The sequence below is a fragment of the Myotis myotis genome, unplaced genomic scaffold (genome assembly GCF_014108235.1).
Source record: "Myotis myotis isolate mMyoMyo1 unplaced genomic scaffold, mMyoMyo1.p scaffold_m19_p_29, whole genome shotgun sequence".
Lineage (NCBI taxonomy): Eukaryota > Metazoa > Chordata > Mammalia > Chiroptera > Vespertilionidae > Myotis > Myotis myotis.
The window spans coordinates 2046076-2073130 of NW_023416334.1; the positions used below are offsets into that span (position 1 = coordinate 2046076).

General features: G+C 55.2%; 2 protein-coding genes across 5 annotated transcripts; one reads left to right on the top strand and one right to left on the bottom strand.

Moving 5' to 3' along the window:
* Nucleotides 1–13949: 13949 nt before the first annotated feature.
* Nucleotides 13950–19228, top strand: MAPK7 (mitogen-activated protein kinase 7). Of its 4 annotated transcripts, XM_036296333.1 has the most exons (7): nt 13950–14089; nt 14400–14636; nt 15240–15405; nt 16338–17419; nt 17528–18192; nt 18566–18699; nt 18824–19228. In XM_036296333.1, exons 2-7 carry the CDS (start codon nt 14405–14407, stop codon nt 18975–18977), a joined length of 2433 nt encoding a protein of 810 aa, XP_036152226.1. In that variant the 5' UTR covers nt 13950–14089; nt 14400–14404; the 3' UTR covers nt 18978–19228. The 4 variants fall into 4 exon arrangements, with proteins under 4 accessions (XP_036152226.1, XP_036152225.1, XP_036152227.1 ...); XM_036296332.1 differs by having other exon boundaries at nt 16338–18192; XM_036296334.1 differs by lacking the exon at nt 18566–18699 and having other exon boundaries at nt 16338–18192.
* MFAP4 (microfibril associated protein 4) lies at nt 19161–22035 on the bottom strand. The gene is made up of 6 exons (XM_036296336.1): nt 21959–22035; nt 21632–21713; nt 21226–21380; nt 20697–20793; nt 20435–20617; nt 19161–20224 (listed from the first exon to the last, which is right to left on the bottom strand). The coding sequence occupies exons 1-6, from the start codon at nt 21962–21964 to the stop codon at nt 19977–19979; spliced, it is 771 nt and encodes a 256-aa protein (XP_036152229.1). The 5' UTR covers nt 21965–22035; the 3' UTR covers nt 19161–19976.
* Between the last annotated feature and the right edge of the window lie 5020 nt (nt 22036–27055).

A 27055-nucleotide genomic window follows, 5' to 3' on the forward strand; every position in this document is an offset into this window, starting at 1 on the left:
TTCAGTCATTGTATGCTTAATTTCTAATTGGTCCTTTTTCTTATCCTTGAGTATCTCACTAAATTTCTCGGAGGTTTCTAGAAGATTCTTGAGTAACTTTATAACCGAGGTTTTGAACTCTATATCCAGTAGTTTGCTTTCCTCCATTTCTTTCATCTGTGACATGTTTCTTTGTCTCCGCATTTTTGGCTGCTTCCCTGTGTTGATAGAGTGGCCTTGTGTTGTAGGTGTCCTATAGGGCCCAGTGGCTCAGCCTCCCCAATTACCTGGGGTGGACACTCTTGGTGCACCCCTTTGTGGGCTGTGTGCACAGTCTTGTTGTAGTTAAGCCTTGATTGCTGTTAGTATCACTGGGAGGAATTGACCACCAGGACAATTGGCTGTGAGGACCAGCTGTGTCTACAATGGGAGCACTTCTGTGCTGGAGATACCCTTATGGGGCAGGACTTGCTTCAGTGGGGTTTTGGTGCTCCCGGAGTCTGCCCCCTTGAGTGTGTCGCTTATGGATGTGAAGAGTTGTAATCTGGATGGTCTCACTCTGACCACTGGGTGCACTGGCTCTTGGATCTCCAAGGAGGTGCAAAGTCAGCCACTGCCTGAGGCCACCCAGCAGGAGCTACAGAGAGATCTGCAGATTCCTCCTCTTTGTTTGGGGTTTGGACGTGCCCAGATGAGGCCCAACTGTGAAGCAGTGCAGGCTGCTGTTGAGCCTTAGCCCTTCTTTTGGAAGCTTTGGCACTCTTTGATCCAGCTGCAGTTTGTTAGGCTTTAAATTGCAAAAGGCCAGGCCATTCATATGCAAAAGCCTCTGCTCACAGCTTGGGTGGGGTTGTAAATTGGGTGGGGCGGGGTCGCAGGGAATCATCAGGGCAGAGCAAACCACAGTGGCTGCCAGTCTGCTCTGCTTCGGAGAGGTCCCTGGGTCTCTGTGTCCTGCGGCCTGGTGCAGGAACAATGATTGCTGCAAGCACCTCTGCGAGAAAGCCGCCCTCACATTCCGGCCCGATGCCAGATAGTCCAGTTTCTCCCCGTATGAGTCTGGGTCCCCAGAGTCTTGCCCGGAACTGGAGTTTAGAGCAATTGGGAGCTTGTATCTCCCTCCCGATTGAAAAAGACAACAGCATACCCAGTTGCCAGCCCGTTTCCGTGTGCACGCCTCCATACCTCTGCACCTCCTACCAATTTCAAAGTGCTTTTCTCTTTCCTTCTAGTTGTAGAATTTCCACTCAGCCAGCTTTCCTGTGGTTCTGGATGATGTCTGTTTTGTCTTTTAGTTGTAGTTTTGATGTGGTTGTGCAAGTCAGCAAGTACAAATGTGTACCTATGCCGCCATCTTGGTTCCTCTCTATATTTTATTTTTTTAGATAGCCAATTTACCAGCAGAGCCATGGGGATAGGAGATGAGTTCAGAGAGCTCACCAAGCCCAGATCACCCAGGACCTCAGAGTGGCTAGAGCAGCCGTGGGCAAACTACGGCCCGCGGGCCGGATCCTGCCCGTTTGAAATGAATAAAACTAAAAAAAAAAAGACCGTACCCTTTTATGTGATGATGTTTACTTTGAATTTATATTAGTTCACACAAACACTACATCCATGCTTTTGTTCCAGCCCTCCAGTCCAGTTTAAGAACCCATTGTGGCCCTCGAGTCAAAAAGTTTGCCCACCCCTGGGCTAGAGGGTTTTGAAGCAAAACACTGAGGAGGGATTTAAAACAATTGGGTTTTAACAGGGTCTCTTTGGTCACCATGTGGGGCCAGGGGATAACTGGGAGGCCAGCGAGGAGGCAGAAGTAGTCATCCAGGTAGGGTTATCAGATACAGCAAATGTAAATACAGGTTGCATACAATATTCGGGATATACATAACCAAAAAAATTATGTTTATGTGAAATTCTATTGAAATGGGCATCCTGTATTTTATCTGTCAACTCTACCTGTAGAAGCCATGTAAGAGAGATGAGGTCCACACTGCTTCTGGAAGGCTTATTGCTTGATTATGTCTCCGCCCACCCCAGTCCTTGGGATGGAGCCTCCTTCATGGCCATTCCCTCCTCCTGGGATGTTTGGAGCAAGATCTGTACCAACCCCACCCCACAGCCCACACCCAACTGACCCTGGACCTGCACATACCCCTCAGCCATTTCCTATGCTTTCCAGCATATCTGAGAGAGGAAACAAAGCAGGGGTAGGTCACAGGTGAATGAAAGGGCTGATCTCACAGGAAACAAAACGAGCTGGAATTGCTGCCACACTCTGGACTCAGCTTCAGAGAAGATGGTCCCTTCACTGACTGTCCCCACCTCTGGGTCTGTTCCCAGACAACCCCTTGAATAGGAGGGGAGGGCTGTCCCCTTCTCAGCTCATCAATCTCGTAAAAAAGACTTTCAAATGAGTGACAGAAGCATTGAAGCAAAGCAAGCAAATTTTTAAAAAGTATTTTTTTATTGATTTCAGAGAGGGAGAGAGAGCTAGAAACATCAATGATGAGAGAGAATCATTGATTGGCTGCCTCCTGCATGCCCCCGTGGGGATCAAGCTCACAACCCGGAATCAAACCTGGAACCCTTTAGTCCACAGGCCAATGCTCTACCCACTAAGCCAAACCAGTTAGGGCAAAGCAAGCAAATTTATTAAGAATACACTTGGGAGAAGAACCAAGATTGCAGCAGTATGTAAACAAGGTACTCACTTCCTCCCACAACCACATTAAAATTACAATCAAAACACAACAACCATTATTCATAACCACCTGAAATTTGGCTGAATGGGAAGTCCTACAACTAGAGAAGTAAAGAAGAAAGCACATTGAGACTGGTAGGAGGGGTGGAGGCATGGAACAGGCTGTTCCAATACCCACATGTGGTGTTTTTTTAATCGGGAGGAATATCTTGGCTGAGGAGGTCTCCCATGAAGAGCAAGGGGCCCCAGCCCCACAACAGACCCCCCAGCCAAGGGTTCCAGAGCTGGGAAGAGAAGTCCCCATAACTTCAGGCTATAAAAACCATCAGGGAGAGTGGTTTAGTGACACAGATTTTACTGGAGTCCCAGGCAGTTCCTCTTAACAGGTCAGCACACAGACTTACTTGGACTTGCTACCTCTGAGTCCTAGCACTGGGACAGAGGCTTAGGGGGATCCAGGGACCTATGGGGAGGAACTGGATTGTCTGGCATCAAAGCAAGAACTTGGGGGTGGCTTTCTTCCAGACAGGGATTCTCACAGAGGTCATTGCTCCTACACTGAAAGCTCCTTTGTCACAGAACTGACTGGCAGGGGCCATATCTGAATCTCCATCAATATGACTCACACTGTTTGCCCCACCTGGTGATTCCCTGAGACCCCACCCAAGCTGTTTGCAGTGGCTTTCCTAGCTCAGGCTTCATACTTTCCTAAAATCTCTCAAACAAGCAGCAGCTGGTGTCAGTGTACCTCTTACCATTCAATAAGAGGCCCCAGGCTGGGCACTAGCAGCAGTCTGCCTTGCTTCACAGCATGGCCTCTCCTGGATACTTCCAAGCCCAACACAAGTAACAAGTTTCTCTATAGGTATTGACAGGTGACCCCAGGCAAAGCATAGGCAGTGGCTGACTTTGCACCTCCTGAGAGGCCCCAGAGCCAATGCACCTGGTGGACAGCTTCAGACCATAGCAGATTACAACCCTACACATCCACAAGCAACACACTCAGGGGCAGACTCAGTGAGCACCAAAGCCCCACTGAAGCAAGGCCTGCTCCATAGGGGTGTCTTCTGTACAGCAGCTCTCCCACTGAAGTCGTGGCTGTTCCTCACGGCCAATTGGCTTGGAGGTCAACTACTCCCAGTGACACCAATAGAAATCAAGGCTCAACTACAACAAGATAATGCACACAGCCCACATGGGGGTGCACTATAGTGCCCAGCTCAGTTGACTGAGGAGGCTGAGCCACTGGGTCTTACAGGACACCTACTACACAAGGACACTCTACCAATTCCAGGAGGCATAGCAGCTCTACCTAATACATAGAAACAAACACAGGGAAGCAGCCAAAATGTGGAGACAAAGAAACATGTCACAAATTAAAGAACGGAAGAAATCTCCAGAAAAAGAACTAAATGAAATGGAAGCTAGCAAACTAATAGATACAGAGTTCAAAACAATGGTTATAAGGATGTTCAAGGATCTTAATGAGAGCTTCAAGGGACCTAGTGAGAATTTCAAGGATCTTAGAACATCAAAGACATGAAAAAGTGCCAGTCAGAAATTAAGGATACACTAACTGAAATGAAGAATAATTTACAGGGAATCAACAGTAGAGTGGAGGATGCTGGGAATCAAATCAGAGATTTGGAATATGAGGAAACAAAAAACACCTAATCAAAAAAGCAAAAAGAATCCAAAAATATGAAGATAGTGTAAGGAATCTTTGGGACAATTTCAAGCTTACCCACATTCACATCATAGAGGTGCCCGAAGGAGAAGAGAGAGCCAGATATTGAAAACCTATTTGAAGAAATAATGACAGAAAACTTTCCCTGTCTGGTGAAAGAAATAGACTTACAAGTCCAGGAAGCGCAGAGAGCTCCAAACAAGATGAACCCAGCCCTAGCTGGTTTGGCTCAGTGGATAAAGCGTTGGTCCATGGACTGAAGGGTCCTGGGTTTGATCCCAGTCAAGGATTAGTTGCAGGTTCCCCAGCTGTGATCAAGGTGTGTGCAGGAGGCAACCAATTGATGTGTCTCTCTTACATTGATGTTTCTCTGTGTCTCTCCCTCTCCCTTCCACTCTCTCCTAAAATCAATGGAAAAATATGCTCAGGTGAGGATCAACAAAAATAAAAGTAAAATAAAATTCTTTAAAAAAAAAAAAAAAAAAGCCCTAGCTGGTTTGGCTCGGTGGATAGAGCGTCGGCCTGTGGACTGAAGGGTCCCGGGTTTGATTCCAGTCAAGGGCATGTACCTTGGTTGCAGGCACATGTACCTGTGCAGAGGGCAGCTGATTGATGTTTCTCTCTCATCGATGTTTCTGTCTATCCCTCTCCCTTCCTCTCTGTAAAAAATCAATAATATAAATATATTTTTAAAAAAGATGAACCCAAAAAGCCACACCAAGACACATCATAATTGAAATGCCAAAGGTTAAGGACAAAGAGAGAATCTTAAAAGCAGCAAGAGAAAACCAGTTAGTTACTTGCAAGGAAGCATGCAAAGGACTGTCAGCTGATTTCACAACAGAAACTTTGCAGGCCAGAAGGGATAAGCAAGAAATATTCTAAGTGATGAATAGCAAGGACCTACAACCAAGATTTCTCTACCCAGCAAAGCTGTCATTTAGAATTGAAGGTCAGATAACGAGCTTCACAGAGAAGAAAAGGCTAAAGGAGTTCATCAGCACCAAATCAGTGTTACATGAAATGTTGAAGGGAAAAAGGAGGAGGAGGAAGGGGAGAGAGAGGAGGAAGGGGAAGAAGAGGAGGAGGAAGAGGAGGAGGAGGAGGAAAAGGAAAAAGAAAGATAAAAATATGAACAATAAAATGGCAATAAATACATAATATCAACTCTTGAATCTAAAAATAAAAATAAACAAACAAGGAATCTCATGAACAAAATAAACTGATGAATAAACTAAAACCAGAGGCATGGAAACATGGAACAGATTGATGAATCCCAGAGGGAAGAGGAGAGGGTGAGGGAAGAGATTAACCAAAGAATTTATATGCATGCATGCATTACCGATAGCAGTGGTCCTCAACCTTCTGGCCCTTTAAATACAGTTCCTCATGTTGTGATCCAACCAGAAAATTATTTTCGTTGCTACTTCATAACTGTAATGTTGCTACTGTGATGAATTGCCATGTAAATATCTGATATGCAGGATGGTCTTAGGCGACCCCTGTGAAAGGGTCGTTTGACTGCCAAAGGGGTCGCGACCCACAGGTTGAGAACGGCTGACCTATAGACTCAGCCCACCCACACAGGCCTCTGGAAGCCAGGGACAGACAACAGGGTGGTGAAGACCTGGCAGGAACCAGGTGGAGGGGGTAATTGGGTGAGGAAAGGGGGACATCTGTAATACTCAACAATAAAGATATTTTTTAAAGAAAAAGTAAAAAAAAATACACTTGGCATAAAGCACAAGTGGGCAACCCAGCTAGTCTGAGTGCGTGTTTGGTGGGGGCTCAAGGGGCCCTGGGAGTTGATACTAGGAAGCTCTGCCTCGCTCAGCAGGCCCTGGTCTCTCCAGGTGAAGCAGTGCCACCACAGTCTCTGTCAGGGACACCAAAGGAGGAATGCATGAGGCCAAAGTGGTAAGGGATTATAACTTTATTAGGTCATCTGGATTCCAGATGGGCTGAGCCTCAAAATGGCACCAGCCCCCAAAGACAGACTCAGAGGTTTTTGTTTTTTAAATATATTGTTATTGATTTCAGAGAGGAAGAGAGAGGGAGAGAGATAGAAACATCAATAATGAGAATCATGGATCAGCTGCCTCCTGTACAACCCCAACTGGGGATCAAGCCCAGGGGAATCAAACCTGGGACCCTTTGGTCCGCAGTCCGACGCTCTATCCACTGAGCCAAACCAGCTAGGGCCAGAGTCAGCGGTTTTAAAAGAACTCTAGACCCGTGGTCGGCAAACCTTGGCTCGCGAGCCACATGCAGCTCTTTGGCCCCTTGAGTGTGGCTCTTCCACAAAATACCAACTTCTGCGCATGGGCCACGAAGTTTCAGTTGCACTGTATGTGCACGCCTATAAGTGGTATTTTGTGGAAGAGCCACAGTCAAGGGGCCAAAGAGCCACATGTGGCTTGCGAGCCGCTGTTTGCCGAGCCGCAGTTTGCCGACCACTGCTCTAATGGACTTTTTCTGGGCGGACAATTCTCTGTACAGGTCCGGATTCTGGGAAACTCCAGGGGGGAAAGATAATGATCTTAGAAGTGGAATGTGGTCTCAGCAAGTGGAATGTCCATTGTAAAGTGGCGGAAAGGTCAGTTCCCAGGGGAGGGGTATCATTCAGTTATTTGATCAGACCAGCAGTCTCCTGTGGGGAAGGCACTTCCCCATTCCTCCCTCTTTCCCTCAGGACTGTGGGGAGAAAGGCTGTTCTGGGCACTCCATGTGCTGAGGCAAGAGCAGGCCAAGTAGAAGCAATGGAGGGGAGGAAAGGTTGTGTGTGTGTGTGTGTGTGTTCTATCTGCATGTGTCCCTGTGCACTGTTCCTGGGTGCAAACCTCTGTGCATGTGTGTGCAAATCTGCGTGTGAGCTGTGCATCCCTGATTCCCTGTGCATGTGCACATGTGTGCAGAGTTATGCTCCTGTATTTTGTGCACCGTGTGGGTATAAGCATGTCCTTGTTCCTGTGAACCAAGGTGGACTGTGTGCATGTGAGCTCTGTGGTGTGACTGTGTCACAGAGCAGAGGGACAGGCTGAAGCTGCCAGCCAGCACCTGCCTCACACACACCTGTGGCCACACTGCTTGTCACCTGGGAGACACTAGGCTCTGGACTAAGTGAAGCCTGGGAGCCCGCCACCTTTTAGAAAGAGCATGGGAGCCCCCAGGGCAGGGCGAGACGAGGAGGTGGCTGCACTGGGGCGAAGATGGACCCTGGGTTGGGGAATCTCCCACAGGCTGCCAGCCTTCAGGGTCGCCTAGAAGGGGCCTGCTTCTCTTGGTCTTGGGCACTAGGGCACCTCCCACCTGCCCTCCTGACCAGTAGCTCTGGCTTTGCCTTTTAGTTATTCAATATCTGTTCTCCACGCATTCCTTCCTAACAAACCTTGATTTGGGGGACAACGGACTGCCGGGCTGACCGGCAGACCCTGAGCAACGGCTGAACAGCTTGCTCTCACACACGTTTCTGTGAAAGAGAGGCTAAGGGACTGTTTTACTGTAGAAGTAAAAAGCAACCCTGTTCGCCTGCCTCCTTTGGCTTTTACTGTCCTAAGAGCTTAAACTCAAATTAATCTCTAGATACAATCAGCAGGGTAAGCATCCTTGAGAAAGCACTGTATATGCTTCTACAAGGTCAGGTCTTTAAAGACTAAACATAGAGATTCTAGCAAAACACCCCAGGGGATCAGACTTGTTTGGAAAAGTCAAGGTAGGGGCTGCTTCCTTTGGCAAGGTTCCCCAGAGGGCCCCGACCTCTTGGATAATCCTCCTCACCGACATTCCAACCAAGATCCCTGTTTCCCACAATGTACCAATCTAAGCACTCTACTTCTGGGCCTCCCTGGCAGCTGGTGGTGGCCAGGTGACAGTTCTAAGGAGATGTCAGTGCATGTCTGCTGGGGGCTACCAGGAAGGCGTTTGCTCTTGTGATGACAGGACAGATATAGCAGCCTCCCTCCTTTATTGTGTTGCAGCATGAATCTGACGGCTGGAGGGCAGCAGCCATCTTGCAGCCCTGAGTTAAGAGGCCAGCTGTCAGCAGGGTACCAGCAATGCGGAAAGACAGAACCTTAGTCCCCGACAAGCATTACTGAGCAGCAAAACCAAGGCCAACAAAGTCCCCTGGATTTCTTATGATGAAAGAAAAAGAAATCGCCGTGTGTGTTTAAACTAGGTTGGTGCGTTTCTGTTACTTGCAGCCTGATGCAGTCTTAACTGATCACTCCAGGTTGAAGGTAGGAGAATAAGTCGCCATGCAAGCCATGCTCCCACCCTCACCGCTCCCTCCAGCCTGCTGAGTCCTGCCCACTCCCAGCCGCTGCCGTTTGTGTGGTTAATGCAGGATCCACATTCAGATCAGGCCTAGAGCCAGTTATAATTTAGACCAACTCCCTAAAGACTCTTCCTGCGTGACGGGGCAAGAGCTCACTGCCCTCACCTGGCAGAGGACAGAGGTTCCCAGGGGGCCGAGGCTTGCCTACGCTGAGGGGGTCGCAGCTCAGTCGATACCTCTAGGTGAGGTCTAAGGTCTCACAGAGGGAGTTCTTGTTGCCAAACTCCCCTCGCCACCTGTTACAGTGGTGCTAAGATGCTCCCATTGAGAACAGACAAGTCGTCTGCAGATTCATCTGTTAAACCGGCCCCCTTCTTGGGAAGGAGCATCCTGTCTGCTAGTCCACAGGCCACCCTGCCCCATAGGTGGCACCAGGAGCCGGAGCAGGAGAGCCAGCTGAGGGAAGCAGGGAAGCCCTACCGCCCCCTGCAGACTAACAGTTGCTTGCCCACCACGTCGTGGTTGCCAGGGACGGGTGAGGGGAAACAAGGAGTGATTATGAACAGTTTCTTTGTGGGATATGAAAATGTTTTCAAACTGTGTAGTGGTGATGGTTGCACAAGTGTCAACATACTATAAAACACTGAATTACACATTATCAATGTTTCAGGGCATGTGAATGATTTCTCAAAACACCTCTTATAAAAAAAGAATAAGGCCGGCCGGCATGGCTCAGTGGTTGAGCATCCACCTATGAACCAGGAGGTCACGGTTTGATTCCCAATCAGGGCACATTCCTGGATTGTGGGCTCGATCCCCAGTGTGGGGCGTGCAGGTGGCAGCCGATCCATGATTCTCTTTCAGTACTGATGTTTCTATCTCTCTCCCTCTCCCTTCCTCTCTGAAATCAATTAAAAAAAATAAAATAAAAGTATGAGAGACCTCTCTGGTTACTGATACCTAATGATCTTCAGAAAAAGTATGTAAAATGCTACCTTGTATATATTAAAGGGGAGGTGGGTAAGAATGTGTATTAGTATTTGCTTTGTTGAATTTATATTGCTTGTTTCTTACTTCCAGTAAGAAATTATAAAAGTGGCCCCTAGGGTGGGACCAAGATTTTTCACTTAAGCCTTTGAACCACGTGTAACATTTCTTCCTAAGAAGCGGTCAGTTGTGGCACATGCAGCAGACCTCAGCGAGCCGACGACAGAAGAATGTCCACTGGGTTTGAATACAGTCAAGTAACTGATGACTTTTCCAGGAGTCGGGCCTGGTGGGGGTAGAGCAGAGCCGCTCATGATGGGTTGGAAAGTAAATGAGAATCAGCAAGTTTTGCCAGAAGAATGCTGAAGTCTGTAACTTGTATAAACAGCCTCGCTGACATACTTATAGAGAAGAAGTTAAAGCATACATACAGGTTTTGAGTTTCTTCCGATGTTTTATGTTTTATTCCTGGATCAAACAGAACCATCACATAGCTGTCCACTTTGTTTCCTGAAAGACGTGCGTATGTGTCCTCCTTTGTACACCTCTGCTTACGCTGGAGGGCACCACAGGCCGGGTGCCACACATTTCACGGTTAGGGAGATCATCTGTATCACCTATGGAAAAGCCATCAAACGTTCTTTTCAGGCCTCAGTGATATAAAACGTTCACTTCCCACTGATAGATCCTTCCTTCCCCCCAACTGGTGGGCGGAGTATGGCATAACCGGCAGTCCGGAAATACCTGAGTGACTAACCATGTACCTTATATGGACGATACATTGGACCACCAATCCACACCTGCCAAATACCCTAAGCCCTTGTTCCTGTATGGACCATACAGTAAGCCACCAATCAGTGTGCGCCGAGTACACTAAGCCCCATTCCTTCCCATTTCGCCCTCAAAAGGCATGCTCACCTCTGCACGGGTTGCTGCTCTCCTCTTTCGAGACAGCCCGGCAGGTCTACTTCCCCTAATAAAGCCTGTGATCCTGGTTTTCGGCTCACACCCACAAGGATGGTTTCTTCCTGTTCCATCATGTAACTGATAATTTGGCTTTTTGCTATGCTGTCAGGAAAATCAGTAACAAATTTTATACAATCAAACCTCGTTTCTCGAAGGCCTCCCATCTGGAACAATTCAGCTCTCAGCCAAGTTGTTCACAGAAAAAATGTCTTGGTTGTGGACCAAAACTTGTTTTGGACCTGACAACCCTTTCATACTGATACCTCAGCAGGACACAAAGCGGCCATCAGGCAACAAACAAAGGAGAATGGCTAGCACAAAACACAGAGAGTCAACCAAGAGCACTGATGTTGCCGAGGATGCGAAGGTGCTCACCAAAACACCACAGCCAAGGGAACAGGCAGAAAAGCCGATGGTGGCTGGATAAACGAAAAGCAGCCGGCGATAGCATTTCAGAAGCAGATTTATATTAAAAATTTGTTTAAGGCTAGTAGGGGTGGTTCAACAAGTTTAATAAGTGTTTGTTTACAGATTTAACAGCACATTAGACATGCACTACATATAAGAAAGATTAAATCGGAATCATTTGGGGTCTGGAACGGATTGATTCAATTTATATTACTTCTAATGGGAAAAAAATGATTCGATTTTCAAACAAATCGCTTCTCGAACAGCCTTCCGGAACGAATTAAATTTGAGAACTGAGGTTCCACTGTAGTTCAACCTTAACTCAGGAGGCCCATATGATCTTTTTTCAAAAAAAATAAAAATAAAAATGTTATTATTAATTTCAGAGAGGAAGAGATAGAAACATCAATGATGAGAATCACTGAGCGGCTGCCTCCTGCACGCCCCCTACCAGGGATCGAGCCCGCAACCCCGGCATGTGCCTCTGACTGGAATCCAACCCAGTACCCTTCATTCCGCAGACTGACGCTCTATCCACTGAGCCAGGACTGATCTTTATGGATCTAAATACTAGATACCTATTTGTTCTAATACTGATACTGACTAGTACTCCTAAATATATTTTCTAATGTTGAGTTTTTAAAAATGTAGTATCTACTTTTCTATGACAATGTATGTATCCCAATAAAACTCTTAGAATTCAATGCAAAAAAAAGGTATGGAAGAGTTAACAAAAACTATTGATAACATTGTAATTCAACATAGTTACTAATAACAGGAAAGGAGTGGGGGAGGCCAAATATGGGCACCCACTTGTGCAGCTTTGCCAGGAAGCTCGGTCTATTGGTCTATTCCCCCTGCAGATCGCTGCGGGAGGGACTGGACAGGCCGCAACAGACGCAAGCCCAGTGAAGTCTGGGTGACAGAAGGTACTTGTTTGTCAGTCACACCCGGGAGCAGGTCACTGGCCAGAGTAGGTGTGGCCACTGCAAGCTCAGGATGATTTGAGAGGTTTATTTTTATTTATTTCACAGAGGAAGGGAGAGATAGAAACATCAATAATGAGAGAGAATCATTGATCAGCTGCCTTCTGCACGCTTCCTACTGGGGGTTAAGCCCATAACCCAGGCATGTGCTCAGACTGGTGATCTCCTGGTTCATAGGTCGATGCCCAACCATTGAGCCACACTGACCCGGCCTAGAGATATTTAATCTCCTAAACAAGGAGTTTTCCCTCTTGTGCTCTTGCCCTCGTGGCTTCTGGCGCCCTCTCGGCTCCCCTTCATGAGTCCACATGGCCCGGAGTCACGTGGCCACCACAAAGGACTCCTGGACGGCAACCAGCCTGCTGGGACCAGCTCCCCAGGAAAGGAGCCTGGACACTGGCTTTGCTTCTCGCTCTGCATCCCCAGCTGCATGCACGTCCTCCAGGATTAGATGAGGGCGATGGGACTGTGCAAGCCTAGGCTGCAATTCCACAGAAATACAGCTTCTACCACAGCTCATCCCACCGCGGCAGCCTCCAAAAAGGCCTATCCCCGCGGCACCCTGGAAACAGGAGCCACTCCCACATCCAAAAAGGCCTATCCCCGCGGCACCCTGGAAACAGGAGCCACTCCCACATCCAAAAAGGCCTATCCCCGCGGCACCCTGGAAACAGGAGCCACTCCCACATCCACGCTTTTCCCGGATAACGCTGTCACCACCGGGAGAGGGAAGGGTCTGCCAAGAGCTGGTAATGTGTGTGTTTTTTAAATGCGTTTTTCTTTCATCTGAATTCAATACACTGGCATATTAAGTCTGTGAAAATTAGTGGAACGTTCTGTATGTTTTAATAAAAGGTTTTAAAAAACACAATGGTGGGGGATATAACAACACCATTTGGAAAGTGTAGCTCCAGGCTCACCGAACTCATCCGGTCCGGACCCGCTCTCCGCCCTGCGTGCGCCCGAGGAGACCCAGGGCCGCGGACGTGGGGCCCAGCGCGCCCCGACTCCGGGCGAAGCCAGACCCCAAGCTGCGTGCGCCGCCAGACTCCCCCCTGCCCCGCTTCCACCGGGCGAAACCCCGCGCTCCGAACCCTCCTCCTCGGGGCCCCGACGCTCGCTGAGCGCCTCCTCTACGGTCCGCCGCCGCCAGCGCAGCTCAGCATCTGCTGTGAACCGGGAACTGCCGCGCGCGGGGCGGGGCTCCGGCACCCGGGCTGCGGGGGCTCTGCCCGCTCGGGCTCCGGGCGCCATGGCCCCGCCCACGCCCCTCCGCTCGCCGCCGCCCGCAGAGCCCGCGGCCGTGGGACGGAGCCGCCGTCGCGGGGACGCCCGGAGGCTGGAGAGCAGCCGAGGCCCAGCGACGCCGGGACCGTGAGGAAGACCAGCCCCGGAGTTCGCGGCGGCCTCGGGCTGGACGCTCTAGAATCCCGAGGCCCGGGAAGCTGCGCGGCCGTGACGGGTCCCCTCTGTGGGATGGATGCTGTGTCCCGGAGCCAGCGCCCCGGAAGACGGGGAAATGGCGGGCACTATCCCCGAGCGACGGGGCTGACGACGGAGACGGGCCTGCCAGAGGGGGTTTCGCGAGCCGGCCCCCAGGACAGCCCGGTGTCTCAGCTGCTCGGGGCTCCCCAGGCCCGCGGCCCCCGGCCTGGCGCCCGGCGGATCGGGACCCGCGCGCGTACGGGGCGTGGCCTCCCTTTCGGCACGGCCGGGGCTGCCGACGCGCATGCGCCGGGGCCGCCCGCCGAGAACACCCCTGCGAGAGCCGAGCGCACACTGGGCGGCGTCCGCCGGGGAGCTGGACAGCAGCGCGCGGAGGGGTGGGGCGGGGGCGTGGCTTCCTCGGTCGGTGGGCTCGTATTGGGCGAAGCAAACAGAGGGGGTGGGAAATCCGCAGAACCCCCCGGCGATTGGCCAGAGGCTGGAGGGAGCGTGGTCTTGGGAGGCGGGGCGGAGGGCCCCGAGGGGCACAGCGCGACGTTGAGGTGGTGGCGGCGGCCTTGAACGAGTGAGATTTTGGGGTCCCCTCCACTGGGCCGGAGGCCGGGGGCCCGCGGGGACCTCCGAGAGCCCGAGGGGGCGTCGGCGAGGCGCGATCGGTGAGTGTAAGCCGGGGACAGCCGGTGCCCCGCCCCTCCCTTTCTTCCTGGACCGCGCCTCGGGCGCCTCCCCCACCCGACCCTGCGTTCACCGGACCTGAGCCCCGAGCCCGGAGTCCCGAGCCCGGAGCTCCGAGCTCCGAGTCCCGGTGTGGACGTCTCCCACGTGCCAGCCACCCTCTGTGCCTCCTACCCGGTCTCCATCGGCTTAGGGAACTTGGAAGTTCCCTGGTCCTGCCCTCCAGCCTCAGAGGGGAAACTGAGGGAGGTCCTGGCGGGCGGGCCTCCCCTCACCAGCGTTTCCACGCAGGCGCCATGGCCGAGCCCCTGAAGGAGGAAGACGGCGAGGACGGCTCTGGGGAGCCCCCCGGGCCAGTGAAGGCGGAGCCCGCCGGCACCGCTGCCTCCGTAGCGGCCAAGAACCTGGCCCTGCTGAAAGCGCGCTCCTTGGACGTGACCTTTGACGTGGGGGACGAGTACGAGATCATCGAGACCATCGGCAACGGCGCCTACGGGGTGGTGTCCTCCGCACGCCGCCGCCTGACCGGTGAGCCGCCCCAGGTGTCCTGTGCCAGGTGTGGACACCGCCTCCGGAGGGCGAGAAGCTGCCCGTCCCAGACAGCCAGGAGGGAAAGCTGGGGCGCAGATTCTGGTTTAAGTCACACATGGGGTGGGTGCCCTCTGGGCGCCAGGCTCTGTGTTGGGCACGGGTCTCAGAGACCCGCCATGATGGTTTTGCCAGCACATCAGCCGACTTCCTCCTTAGAAAAATGAGTCCCGATTGGACCCGGTTGGAGATCCTGTGCTGGGCGGAGGTAGGGAGGTAGAATGAGCAGGCATTACGGAGTCTAGACTACCACTCACTAGCTATGCCACCCCCAGTAAATTACTGAGATGAGATTTCCTCATCTAACGTTGAGCCGTTAGCAACTGTCTCAGCTGGTGGATGAGAAGGGAGAACCTGATCATGTCTGTAAAGTGCTTAGCACAGGGCTTGGCACTAGGAGGTGCTCAGTATACAGCAGCTGCTGTTACTCGGTAGGTGGTAGCTGCTGTTATTTGCGTCCTGGATGGGAGGTGCTGAAGGCGGCCTTGTGCCACGGCAGCTGCTCCAGGGACCTTACAGTGTCTGCCTTCCCTCTGCTCCCAGGCCAGCAGGTGGCCATTAAGAAGATCCCCAATGCGTTTGATGTGGTGACTAATGCCAAGCGGACCCTCAGGGAGCTGAAGATCCTCAAGCACTTCAAGCACGACAACATCATCGCCATCAAGGACATCCTGAGGCCCACCGTGCCCTACGGCGAGTTCACGTCTGTGTAAGGAGGGGTGTTGGGAGCGGAGGCCGGACTGGGGTGTTTCTGAAGGCTGGGAGCGGGTTGCCACCGTTCTGGAAGGACAGCTGAACCTCTGTAAGGCAGGCCGGAAAATTCCCACGGTTCCAGGACCCGTGTTCCCTTAGGGCAGCGGTTCTTAACCTGCGGGTCGCGACCTCTTTGGGGGTCGAAAGACCCTTTCACAGGGGTCACCTAAGATCATCAGAAAACACATATATAATTACTTATTGTTTTGTGATTAATCACTATGCTTTAATTATGTTCAATTTGTAACAATGAAAAGACATCCTGCATATCAGATATTTACATTACGATGCATAACAGTAGCAAAATTACAGTAATGAAGTAGCAATGAAAATAATTTTATGGTTGGGAGCTGTATTAAAGGGTCGCGGCATTAGGAAGGTTGAGAACCACTGCCTTAGGGCATTCCCAGGGACCGCTGTGATTCCTCAGGAAGAGTACAGGTGCTACAATTTTATAGACTCTCAGAATATGCGATGGCGAATGTGGGACACTCGACTATAACCACACCCTCCTTTTCCCACAGCAGACATCACTAGTCAATCACAGAACACGTTCCTACAGAAAATGGACAAGATACCACAGTTTTCATCATAGTCTTTCAAGCAGCCACTCCCAAATAATAGAGATGGCTGCCAAACGAAAACTCTTGGCCAACCCTGGTTTAGTGCAACCTCACCTTCTCATGGGAAAATAGGTCTGGAGAGAAAGGGATCTAACTTCACTTAAGTTCATGGAAAAGCTGTAGAGACTCTAGGATCTTTATACCATGCTGTTGGCCCCTACAGAATCTGAGGGTAAGGCCATTACATGTCTGCAGTCAGGAGGGCATGTGAGGCTGGGGCTGGAGTGTGGGCAAGACAGCCATGCATCTTCCCTGTCCCTTCCAGTTACGTGGTCCTGGACCTGATGGAGAGCGACCTGCACCAGATCATCCACTCTTCGCAGCCGCTCACGCTGGAGCACGTGCGCTACTTCCTGTACCAGCTGCTACGGGGCCTCAAGTACATGCACTCAGCTCAGGTCATCCACCGCGACCTCAAGCCCTCTAACTTGCTGGTGAATGAGAACTGTGAGCTCAAGATCGGAGACTTCGGCATGGCACGGGGCCTGTGCACATCGCCTGCTGAGCATCAGTACTTCATGACCGAATACGTGGCCACACGCTGGTACCGTGCCCCGGAGCTCATGCTGTCGCTGCATGAGTACACGCAAGCTATTGACCTGTGGTCCGTGGGCTGCATCTTTGGCGAGATGCTGGCCAGGCGCCAGCTCTTCCCAGGCAAAAACTATGTGCACCAGCTGCAGCTGATCATGACGGTGTTGGGTACCCCATCGCCAGCTGTGATTCAGGCTGTAGGGGCTGAAAGGGTACGGGCATATATCCAGAGTCTGCCGCCACGCCAGCCTGTGCCCTGGGAGACAGTGTACCCAGGTGCTGACCGCCAGGCCCTCTCACTGCTGGGGCGAATGCTGCGTTTTGAGCCCAGTGCCCGCATGTCAGCAGCTGCTGCCCTTCGCCACCCCTTCCTGGCCAAGTACCATGACCCTGATGATGAGCCTGACTGTGCCCCACCCTTTGACTTTGCCTTTGACCGGGAAGCCCTCACCCGGGAGCGGATTAAGGAGGCCATTGTGGCCGAGATTGAGGACTTCCACGCCAGGCGCGAGGGCATCCGCCAGCAGATACGCTTCCAGCCTTCTCTGCAGCCTGTGGCCAGTGAGCCCAGCTGCCCCGACATTGAGATGCCCAGTTCCTGGGCTCCCAGTGGGGACTGTGCCATGGAGTCACCTCCACCAGCTCCACTGCCATGCCCTTGCCCTGCACCTGACACCATTGATATGACCCTGCAGCCACCCCCCGCGTTGGCCAGTGAACCAGCCCCTCCAAAGAGGGAGGGCGCCATCTCCGACAACACCAAGGCAGCCCTCAAAGCTGCCCTGCTCAAGTCCTTGCGGAGCCGGCTCAGAGGTGCCTTCCAGAAGCAGCTGCTGACTGGGGAATGGGGTGGCAGGAGAGGGACTCTGGGCTTGTACAGGGCCACAGGCTCTTACCTTCCCCTGTTCAACTTCCCTGCAGACGGGCCCAGTGCCCCCCTAGAAGCGCCGGAGCCTCGGAAGCCAGTGACAGCCCAGGAGCGCCAGCGTGAGCGGGAGGAAAAGCGGCGGCGGAGGCAGGAGCGAGCAAAGGAGCGGGAAAAGCGGCGGCAGGAGCGGGAGCGCAAGGAGCGAGGGACTGGGGCCTCTGGGGGCCCCTCCACCGATCCCCTGGCTGGACTGGTGCTGAGTGACAATGATCGCAGCCTGCTGGAGCGCTGGACTCGGATGGCCCAGCCCCCAGCCCCCACCCCTGCACCAGCCCCGGCCACAGTAACAACACCTCCGGCCCGGCCCACCAGCCCTGCTGGCTCGGTAGCCCAGCCCACGGGACCCCCACCACCTGCAGGCGCCACCTCTGGTCCTACACCACAGCCGGCCTGCCCAGCCGCTTGCCCTGCTCCCCACCCTGCTGGCCCTCCTAGGCCTGGCCCTGGCCCTGCTCCACTCCAGACCACCACCACCTCCAGCCTCCTGGCCCCCCAGTCGCTTGTGCCACCCCCTGGGATGCCTGGTTCCAGCACCCTGGGTGTTCTGCCTTACTTCCCACCTGGCCCAGCCCCTCCAGACCCCAGGGGGACCCCTCAACCCTCCACCTCAGAGTCACCCGATGTCAACCTGGTGACCCAGCAGCTGTCCAAGTCTCAGGTGAGAGAAGCCTGGCGGTGGGGACCCCTGGACCTGGGCCCAGGGAAATGGGTGTGGGAAGTCCTTGCTGTTGGAGGTGTGTCTTGTTCCATGAAAAGTGAGCAGCAGAGGCTTTCTCTCTGAACGTATGCCCATGCTCGTAGGAGGAGCATAATGCTGATGAGCAGGTGGCTGAGAGGTAAATGCGATGCTCCCCAGGAAGGCCCGGCCTGGAGAGGGGCCCAGCCAGCTCGCAGGGATTGTCGAGGCTGGCGCTGGCACCCATGGCGGGCATCCGGACGGAGTCTAGAGCAGTATCAGGACAGGGGTTCCCTGCAGACCGCAGTCCGCTGTTGGTGGTGCCTGCGTCGTAACCTGCCAATGTCCCCTGCAGGTGGAGGACCCTCTGCCCCCCGCGTTCTCGGGCACGCCAAAGGGCAGTGGGGCCGGTTATGGCGTTGGCTTTGACCTGGAAGAATTCCTCAACCAGTCTTTCGATATGGGCGTGGCGGATGGGCCACAGGATGGGTGAGTTGGCTGGACCGAACTTCTGGAGCGCAGCTGGGTTCCTGGTGCAGGAGGAACGTACCTTGGGGGGCAGGCTGGGGAGCCAGCCCCGGGAACAATTCTCCCTGCTCCCCTTTCCCTGCAGCCAGACAGACTCGGCCTCGCTCTCAGCATCCCTGCTGGCTGACTGGCTCGAGGGCCACGGCATGAACCCTTCTGACATCGAGTCTCTGCAGCGTGAGATCCAGATGGATTCCCCGATGCTGCTGGCTGACCTGCCTGACCTCCAGGAGCCCTGAGGCCCACAGCGTGTGCCTGGGTGCCAGGGAGACCCAGGCCCCAGGCCCGGCTGGGGAAGCTTGGCTTGGGATTATCCTGAGGTTCCTCTGAGACCCACCCCACAGCCTTAAGCAGCCACCTGAGCCACCATGAGCCACGACAGGATCAGGAAACCCCTCTTCCCCGGGCGAGCCTTCTCAGTATTCTATTTTTATTATGTAATTTTATTAGTCGTTCTCTTTGCCATAAAAATGAGGCCTGTGAAATAGAAGTTTCCCTCTGGTGCTAACTCCGCGTGTCTTTGGAGTGGAGGGCGGGTGCTGTTAGGAAGGGGAAGGAGGAGCCAGGCCCCACGTTGGGAGCCAACAGATGCAGTTGCACATACAACCGCCACAGCCCACTCGCCCGTCCTGAGGCTGAGACCTCCCCCGCCTGCTTCCAGCCTCCCACCGCAGCCTGTGCTCGGGTTGTGGCTGTTTGGGGTGCGTGCAGGAGCTGTGGTGAAATACACCTTGGGGGCCTGGGACAGGAAGCAGAGACACTGAGGTGATAGGTAGGGCGAGGGGCCCACGGTGCTCACCACTAGAGAAGGAGTTGGTGGGAGGCAGCGAAGGGTGAGACGCTCAGAACAGCCAGGGGGGTTGCTAGGGTGTGTGATGGCGGCCACGCAGGGGGCCTGGCGTCCTCTGGGTGCGGATCACGCCAGGCGCGCCCGGCAGCTGAGCCGCGGGAAGGAGGCTGGCGAAGGGGAACACCAGCCTGCCGCCGGGGCGAGCAGCTCCTGGCTCGGTGTTGGGCGGGGGCAGAGGAGGCCTGGGAACTGGCTGGCAGCTTTGCCTCAGGTGGAGGGCGAGAGGCCTGGCTCGGGTGGACGCCTGGTGTGAAGGTGAGCTGGGTCTAGAGCCATAAAGCCCCGTGAGAAGCAGAGCTGACTGGGGGAGGGGTGCAGGGGGCGCAAGCCCAGCAAGGGGAGCGCTCCTGGAGGCCAGCAGCCAGGAGCCGGGGCTTGGGGCCAGGGCTCAGGCCCGGCGTATTTTCATCTCCGTGCGCTTGAGGGAGTAGTAGAAGCCCTTCCACTGGGCCCAGTTGATGCCGTTGGCGTAGGAGAGATGGGGGCCACCCAGGTAGAAGCCATTGAGGTTGGCGAAGTGGCAGCTTCGGAACCAGAAGGCTCCTGAGGAGAGGGCAGCGCAGTTCTGCAGGAAGAGGTCCTGATCACGGTCGAAGGTGGAGAACTTCTGGCCGCTGTGGTAAGACAGGGAGTCGCCTGGCGGGAAGAGGGGCGACTGTGGAGGCTGAGCTGACGGGAGGGGAGGCGCCCTTCCCCAGCCAGAGCCTGGATGCTGAGCTGCACAAAGAGAAGCAGCTGCTCCCTGGCAGCGGGCGTGGCTGCTCCAGGGAGCCAGGAAGGGAGAGGGGCCACCAGGGTCAGGGACAGCCCGCCTTCCCCCACCCCCTCCGCCTGCCAGGAGGGTACCTGCCCCGCCATCCTCGAAGCCTGCCACATAGAGGGAGTAGCCGTCCTCCTCGGCGCTGACTGCGTTGGGCGCAATGGAGAAGTCGGCGTACTTGGCATAGGCCGTGTTGTTCTCAAAGTCTTCCAGGTCCACTCGCAGCTCGTACTTCTGCTTCAGCGTGAGGAGGTGCAGGTTCTGCAGCCCTGCGGAGGGGCAGCAGGTCAGCCAGGCCCTGGCCTGGGGGTGGGAGGGGGCCCCCCGCCTGCCCGGGCCCCGCCTTACCCAGCCAGTACTCCCCATCTGCACGGCCGAAGCCCAGCTTGTAGTCGTTCCAGCCCCGGAAGAAACTCACTGAGCCATTGAATCGCTTCTGGAAAACCTGGAGCAGAGATGACAGGCCTGGGTTTTCAAGGCCCAGTGGACAGGGCCTCACCCCGGACTGGACCCTGAGGTACTAAGGTGGCTTGTTAAAGGACTGGTCAGGGAGCTGAAACCAGGCGCACACTGGCACCCCTCGAGCAGCTGCTGCGTGCTGAAGAGGTTAGGACGGCGTCAGACGCCAGGGTAGGAGTCCGTGCTGGCTGTGTGATGTTGAGTAAGTTACTTCACCTCTCTGGGCTTCAGTTCCTTTATAAAAGGAACCTTCCTCCCAGGGTTATTATGGGGATTACGTGCCCCTAGAACTCACTGTTGACAGCGGCTTACAAACTATGCTGTGGGGACAGAGATGAAGAAATTGAGGTTCCCAGAGGTGCAGCCTGGTCACATGCTGGGACCAGAGCTGGGCCTCTGTTTTCCTCCTCCCACTCACCGTCCACTTCCCGCCCTCAGTGGTCATGTCGCAGAAGACGGGCACCGGCACGCTGGGCCCCTCGGGGTAGATGAGGTACACGCCGTCGGTCTGGTAGCCCTGGCTGTAGATGTCGTCGCAGTCCAGGGGTTGCTGAAGGCAGGACTTCTCCAGAGCTGGGGGCCGGGGAGGGGGAGGAAGGGGCTAAGGCAGAGCTCACACCGTGCACCCCACAATTTGCCTCTGTCCCTAGGGGCAGGGTACTCTCACAAGAAATTGCAAGTTCTTAGACGGGGTGCTCGAAGGTCATCTCGTCCACCTGCCCCGTTTAGAGCAGGAGCTGGCGGGCTCCAGACACTGGCTTGGAGCCTCTCCCGCCCACCCGCCCGCCTGTGGGCCCGGCTGCATTTGCGAAGGGGCTGCTTACCATCTCCTCGGATCAAGGGGGCCTGGGGGGCACAGTGGGGAGTGGGGAGCAGCAGCAGTAGCAGCGGCAGGGCCAGGAGGGCCTGTTGGCAGGAAATCAGGGTCCTCAACACAGTCCTTCCGACACCGCAGAGCCCCTGCTTTCTGCGCACTTGTGCACCCCCCCCAAACACACACACACACCGCCCCGCCAGAAACCCGCTCTGAGCCAGGCTCCGTGCCCTCGGAGGTGAGCAAGCTGCCGCCAGAGCCCCGGTGCCGTCCCAGTCCCCTCTCTGGCTGGGGTCCTCTCCAAAAAAGGGCTCAGTCCCCCACCCAGGGCCCGTACCTTCATGCTGCCAGTTCAGCTCGGAGTGGCTGGGTGTCTGCTGCCCCAGACGGCGACCGCGCCGAGTTATGTGCTGGGCCCCCCGCCAGCAGCCCGGCCCCACCCCCTGGAGCTGCAGAGCCCCCTCTCCCCGGCTGGGCGCCGAACCAGCATCTGCTGGAGCCAGGGGACCACCTGGGTCTCATTAGGCCTGTCGGGCCGACGCCGCAGACGTTAACTCTCACTGGCTCAGCCCGAAGCCGGTTTCCTTCTCTCCCTCTCCTTCCTGGCCTGTGACCTGTGTCACCCGCTGCCGGGGGAGCTGGGGTGGTGGGGAGGGTGTGCGTGCCTGGGTTCTGTGAAGAGGAGGTCCACGGGGGACAGCTTCAGAGCCCCCGTGTCGGGCCAGGCTGGGGGGTGGGCGAGGAGGCGGCAGGGCCCACAGCTCCTGGCAGGGCTGGGGCATTGCTGAGCCATGAGCTCGGCGCGCAGGCGTCCAACTGCTGTCTGCTGTAGCTCCAGCCAGGCCCTCTCCAGCCCTTCCTTCCTCCAGACTCCCCCGGGGCCTGGCTGGCCGGCTCAGGAGCACAGGGCCTCCTTTGTCTTCTTCCACTGCACGGTCTCCCCTCCTTTTCTCAGACCCCTCACTTTGGCCTCCATCCAACCTTAGACTCCCTCCTAGGCCATCGCACTGTTTCCCAGCCCCACAGCCACCTCTTCCCTTCTTGCCCCCACGGGGCATCCTGTCTGCCACCAACCGTCCCGAGGACCCGTCCTGAGGACCCGTGCTCCTTGTGTCGCTCTGGCCGGCCTCCTAGAGCCCTCTCCCCAGCCTCGTCAGCTCTTCATGGTCCCCCCTGCTCTGTCCCCCTGCTCTCTACTCTCTGCTGCTCTGCGCCCCCCCTGCTCTGTCCCCCCTGTTCTGTCCCCCCTTCTGCTCTGTCCCCCTGTTTTGTCCCCCCAGCTGCTCTGCCCCCTGTTCTGTCCCCCCGTTCTGTCCCCCCAGCTGCTCTGCCCCCTGTTCTGTCCCTCCGTTCTGTCCCCCCAGCTGCTCTGTCCCCCCGTTCTGTCCCCCCAGCTGCTCTGTCCCCCCTGTTCTGTCCCCCCGTTCTGTCCCCCCAGCTGCTCTTCCCCCCTGTTCTGTCCCTCCTGCTGAAAGCCACAGGTGGCTACATTTCTCACCTTGGGCTTGAGAGGAACTTGAAGTTGCACCTTAAGGACCTGACCCCTTATTGCCTGCAGCTCATAAAGCACAGCCCAGCCACGCCAGCTCCCTAGCTTCTCCTGCTCTGGGAGTCCTCTGGTGGCACCTGTTGGCCTCCTCTGGTGGCCATGAGTGCCAAGGGCAGGTCTCACCCTGCACCCTCAGCACCCGTCCCAGAGCCGGGCACAGAGGACTGGCACAGCCTCATTCACAGACCCAATGTCTTCTGAGCAGGGACTCGGTGCTGCTGCTGGGGATACAATATCTGCCCCCGAGGAGAGGCAAGCACAGGCATTAGCCAGTCCACGCAAGTGTAGAGTGTAGAATGCTGTGAAAGAACCTTCGTTGGGTGGATGGACAAAGGGAATGCTCCGAAGTACAAAGGAGGAAAGCAGCTGTGCCTCAGGTGCCCTGAACCCCGCAGGCAAGCCCCGCTGGCCTCCAGGACGGCGGCCTGTCCTCCGGGCCCTTCTCCCGCGACCCTGAGCATGAGGCTGTTGCAGCTGACTGCCTGCCTAGCCCCCTGGTGCGGCCACATTTCTGAGTTTTGCCAACAAGATGCAAACAGCAGTGTCGTAAAGGCAGGTTTCTACCCCGTCCTGTCACTGGGCGGATGTAGGAGCGCCAGCTGCCACCTGAGACAGTGAAGATAGGCCACTGGGGAGCTGTCCGGCGGCCGGAGAGCGGTCCTGCCAGCCTCATGCCGTGGCCCGGGGCCAGCTCTGGCCTGACCTCTAGGCCTGTTTTACGTGGAAGAGAAAGAAACATGGATCTAGTTGAGGGCTCTTTTCCCTGTTCCCCTGCTGAATGGAACCGTGTGCAAATGCCAGCTGGTTCTAGCACGGGCTACAAAGAGGAAAATAATGAAAAATCGGCCATTGGAACAAAACGACATGTGTTCTAAGCCGAGCATCAGAGACTTTTGCAGAATACAACTAATAAAGGAACCAAAAAAGAAAGGAAAATTAAGCAATGAGATATCAATCCTATTTTGCCTATTAGTGTTCTTTTAAGTTTTATTTTTTTAAAATATGTTTTTATTAATTTCAGAGAGGAAGGGAGAGGGAGAGAGAGCTAGAAACATCAATGATGAGAATCATTGATCGGCTGCCTCCTGCACGCCCCCCACTGGGAACTGAGCCTGCAACCCGGGTCATGTGTCCGGACCAGTTTGAACCGTGACCTGGTTCAATGGTCAACACTCAACCACTGAGCCACGCTGGCCAGGGCCTCCCTATTAGTTTTTTGAAAAGAGGCAATGTTCACTGGACACGGTTATGAATGAGCATCAGGGAGAGAAATTCGGCGACACGCACCAAGGTCGGGGCCAGGATCGCAGTCTGGAAATACTGTCGGAAGGACGCTGACTTAGAAGAAGTACCTGTGGGCATTGCTGGCTGCCCAGCCTGGGAAACTTCCTCCAACTGTGTGGTTTCCGCCTCATCGGAATGTGGGGTGCTTGCTTTCCCGGGCTTTCTTCAAGGTTGTTTGCAGGCACCTGACCTTGGTTTAGCCAATCAAATGCCCTGCTCTCGGTTTCATTTGGGGAGGTGTTGGTTAGAGAAGCAGGGGCATGAAAAATCCATTCTGGGGGTGGTGGTGACCCCGGAGTGTCTGGGTCCTAGGGCCTCTGGCTGGTTGGGGGTGACTTTCCAAGTGCTGGCTTCGGCTGCAGAGCCCTGAGCTTGGTTCTGAGCCCTTCTGGCCACGGGCTGGTCCTGCCCATTCTCTGTTGGAGAGACTCCCAACTCACACAGGTGACGCTCACTAGCGTGGACTTCACTGGGAGGCTTTCTGGGCCTCGCAGGTGGGAGCACCCCTGCCTGTTGGCCTTGCTTGGGTCCCTTGCCTACCACCCGCCTCCCACCCCCCCCCCCCCCACGTTGCTCTGTCCTGCTCTGTGCCCAGGGCATCACTGGGTTCCAGGGCCCCTGGCTTCTGGCTGGACTTGGCCACTGGGAGCACTGGCCCGAGATGGGAGAGGAGAGAGGCGAGGGTAGTTCTCGCTGGCTCCGACCTACCCAGCCTGCAGCTCTGGTGATGGCTGTGCCCTCCCCCAGGATAGCTCTTGCGGTAACCCTCTACTGGCCCTCTCTTCCCTCCCCGGCTGGTCCCAGGGGCCTCACGCCCGGCTGGGTTCCCAATGCCCACACTCAATAGTCCCTCATCAGAGTCTCTTAAAAACAAACGGCAGCTGGGTCTGCTTCCTCTCCTGGCAGGCCACTGGTTTTGTTCTCAAGCCCCGCAGCCTGGGGCGTGGCTGAGGACAAGACCCCAAGCTCCTCCTCTGAGTGGGAGGGACTCCCTGGAGGGAGAGCACAGGAGGGGAGAGGTGTCCCCAGCCCCGGCCAGTGAGGGGCTCCGAGGGGACAGGGGTCCTGCCAGATGGAGACTGTGGCTGAGCCCCCAAAGCCCAGCCCTCCTGGGGCTGCTCCTGAGGTGGGTGGAGGGACTCGGGAGCCGGCGCAGGAAGCGGTGCTCCATGTGGAGGGAGCCTGTGCAGCTGGCGGGACCAGCATGTGTCGTCCTGGGGGCTGGTGGGTGCTGGGGGCCTCAGGCAACAGGGTGAGGGCCACTCCAGTGGTCTCACTTGAACACGCCGACTCTTCAAAGGCCTGTCTCCATACAGTCATGTTCTGAGGTGCTGGGAGTTAGACTTCTGGGGGACACATTTCAGCCCCTAACACGAACCTGCTAAGATGCATCAGACACTGTACCTCTACACAGGCAGCGCTGGGCAGACACCCACCTTTCAGCTCTCCTGGAGCTGGGGGTGGGGGGGGGGAGGTAAAGGAGATGATGACCCGCGCTGTGAAGAAGGGTGGTGAGGGGTGGAGGCCCTGCCAGGAGAGGGAGAGTTTGTGTAGGGAGCACATCCCCGCCCCAAGTTTTCTTCTTTGTAAAGGAAATTGTGAGGAATTCGGGGTCTCCCCACCTTTTTGTAGTGCTGGGGCTAGTTCATTTGAGCTGAGAATGTGGCCAAGAGAAGCAGCGGACTGGAGATGCGGGTGGGCATCGAATGCCAGGCTAAGGGGGTGAAGGTGCTTGGAGGCCTCTGGGATTGGGGTGTGAGACACCACCTCCGTTCTGGCCTCCCTCTGGATTTATGCTGGCGTCAGGCCTGGGGCTGTTGCATTCTGGGAGAAAACATGCCGACGAAAGGCTCCTGTGCTGTGCTTTTCAAACAATCGGATGAATGCCTACGTGTAGCTGGGAAAGGCCCTCTGGGGCCTGCAGGCCGCGGCAGTCTCCCCGTCTCACGGTGGCCCCTTGGTTGCCCTGGTGCAGTGGAGCTTGTGTCCTCATTCTGAGGCAGTCTCCCCTGTTACCTCTTTTTTTCACTGCTTCCTGCCTTCCATTTTCTCGGTTGTCTTTCTGATAATTTTATTAGTTGGACTAGTGGCCCAGTGCAAAAAATTTGTGCATGGGGGTGGTGTTCCTCAGCCCGGCCTGCACCCTCTCCAATCTGGGACCCCTGGAAGGATGTCCTACCGCCGGTTTATAGGGATCGGGCCTAAACCAGCAGTCGGACATCCCTCTCACAATCCGGGACTGCTGGCTCCTAACCACTCACCTGCCTGCCTGCCTGATTGCCCCTAACCACTCTGCCTGCCGGCCTGCTCACCCCCAACTGCCCCGCTGCTGGCCTGCTCACTCCAAACTGTCCCCCCACAGTCCTGATCACCCCCAACTGCCCCCCCCCCACCAGCCTGATCACCGCCACCGCCCCCCCCCCCCCCCCCACCGGCCTGATCACCCACAACTACCATCCCATCCTGGTCTGATCATCCACAACTCCTCTCCCCTCTTGGCCTCTAACCGCCTCTAACTTGGCCCCACCACCATGGCTTTGTCCAGAAGAACATCCGGAAGGTCTCCTGGAAGGTCTCCCAGTCTAATTAGCATATTATCCT

Excerpts from the sequence above, each read along its gene's own strand:
- MAPK7 (XM_036296332.1), top strand. The coding sequence starts at position 14,405 with ATGGCCGAGCCCCTGAAGGAGGAAGACGGCGAGGACGGCTCTGGGGAG. Across the intron at positions 15,406-16,337 it reads TACGGCGAGTTCACGTCTGT|TTACGTGGTCCTGGACCTGA; the intron begins GTAAGGAGGGGT and ends TGTCCCTTCCAG. Across the intron at positions 18,193-18,565 it reads AGCAGCTGTCCAAGTCTCAG|GTGGAGGACCCTCTGCCCCC; the intron begins GTGAGAGAAGCC and ends TGTCCCCTGCAG.
- MFAP4 (XM_036296336.1), bottom strand. Across the intron at positions 20,618-20,696 it reads AGATGGGGAGTACTGGCTGG|GGCTGCAGAACCTGCACCTC; the intron begins GTAAGGCGGGGC and ends GCCCCTCCGCAG. Across the intron at positions 20,225-20,434 it reads CTTCGAGGATGGCGGGGCAG|GCGACTCCCTGTCTTACCAC; the intron begins GTACCCTCCTGG and ends TCTTCCCGCCAG.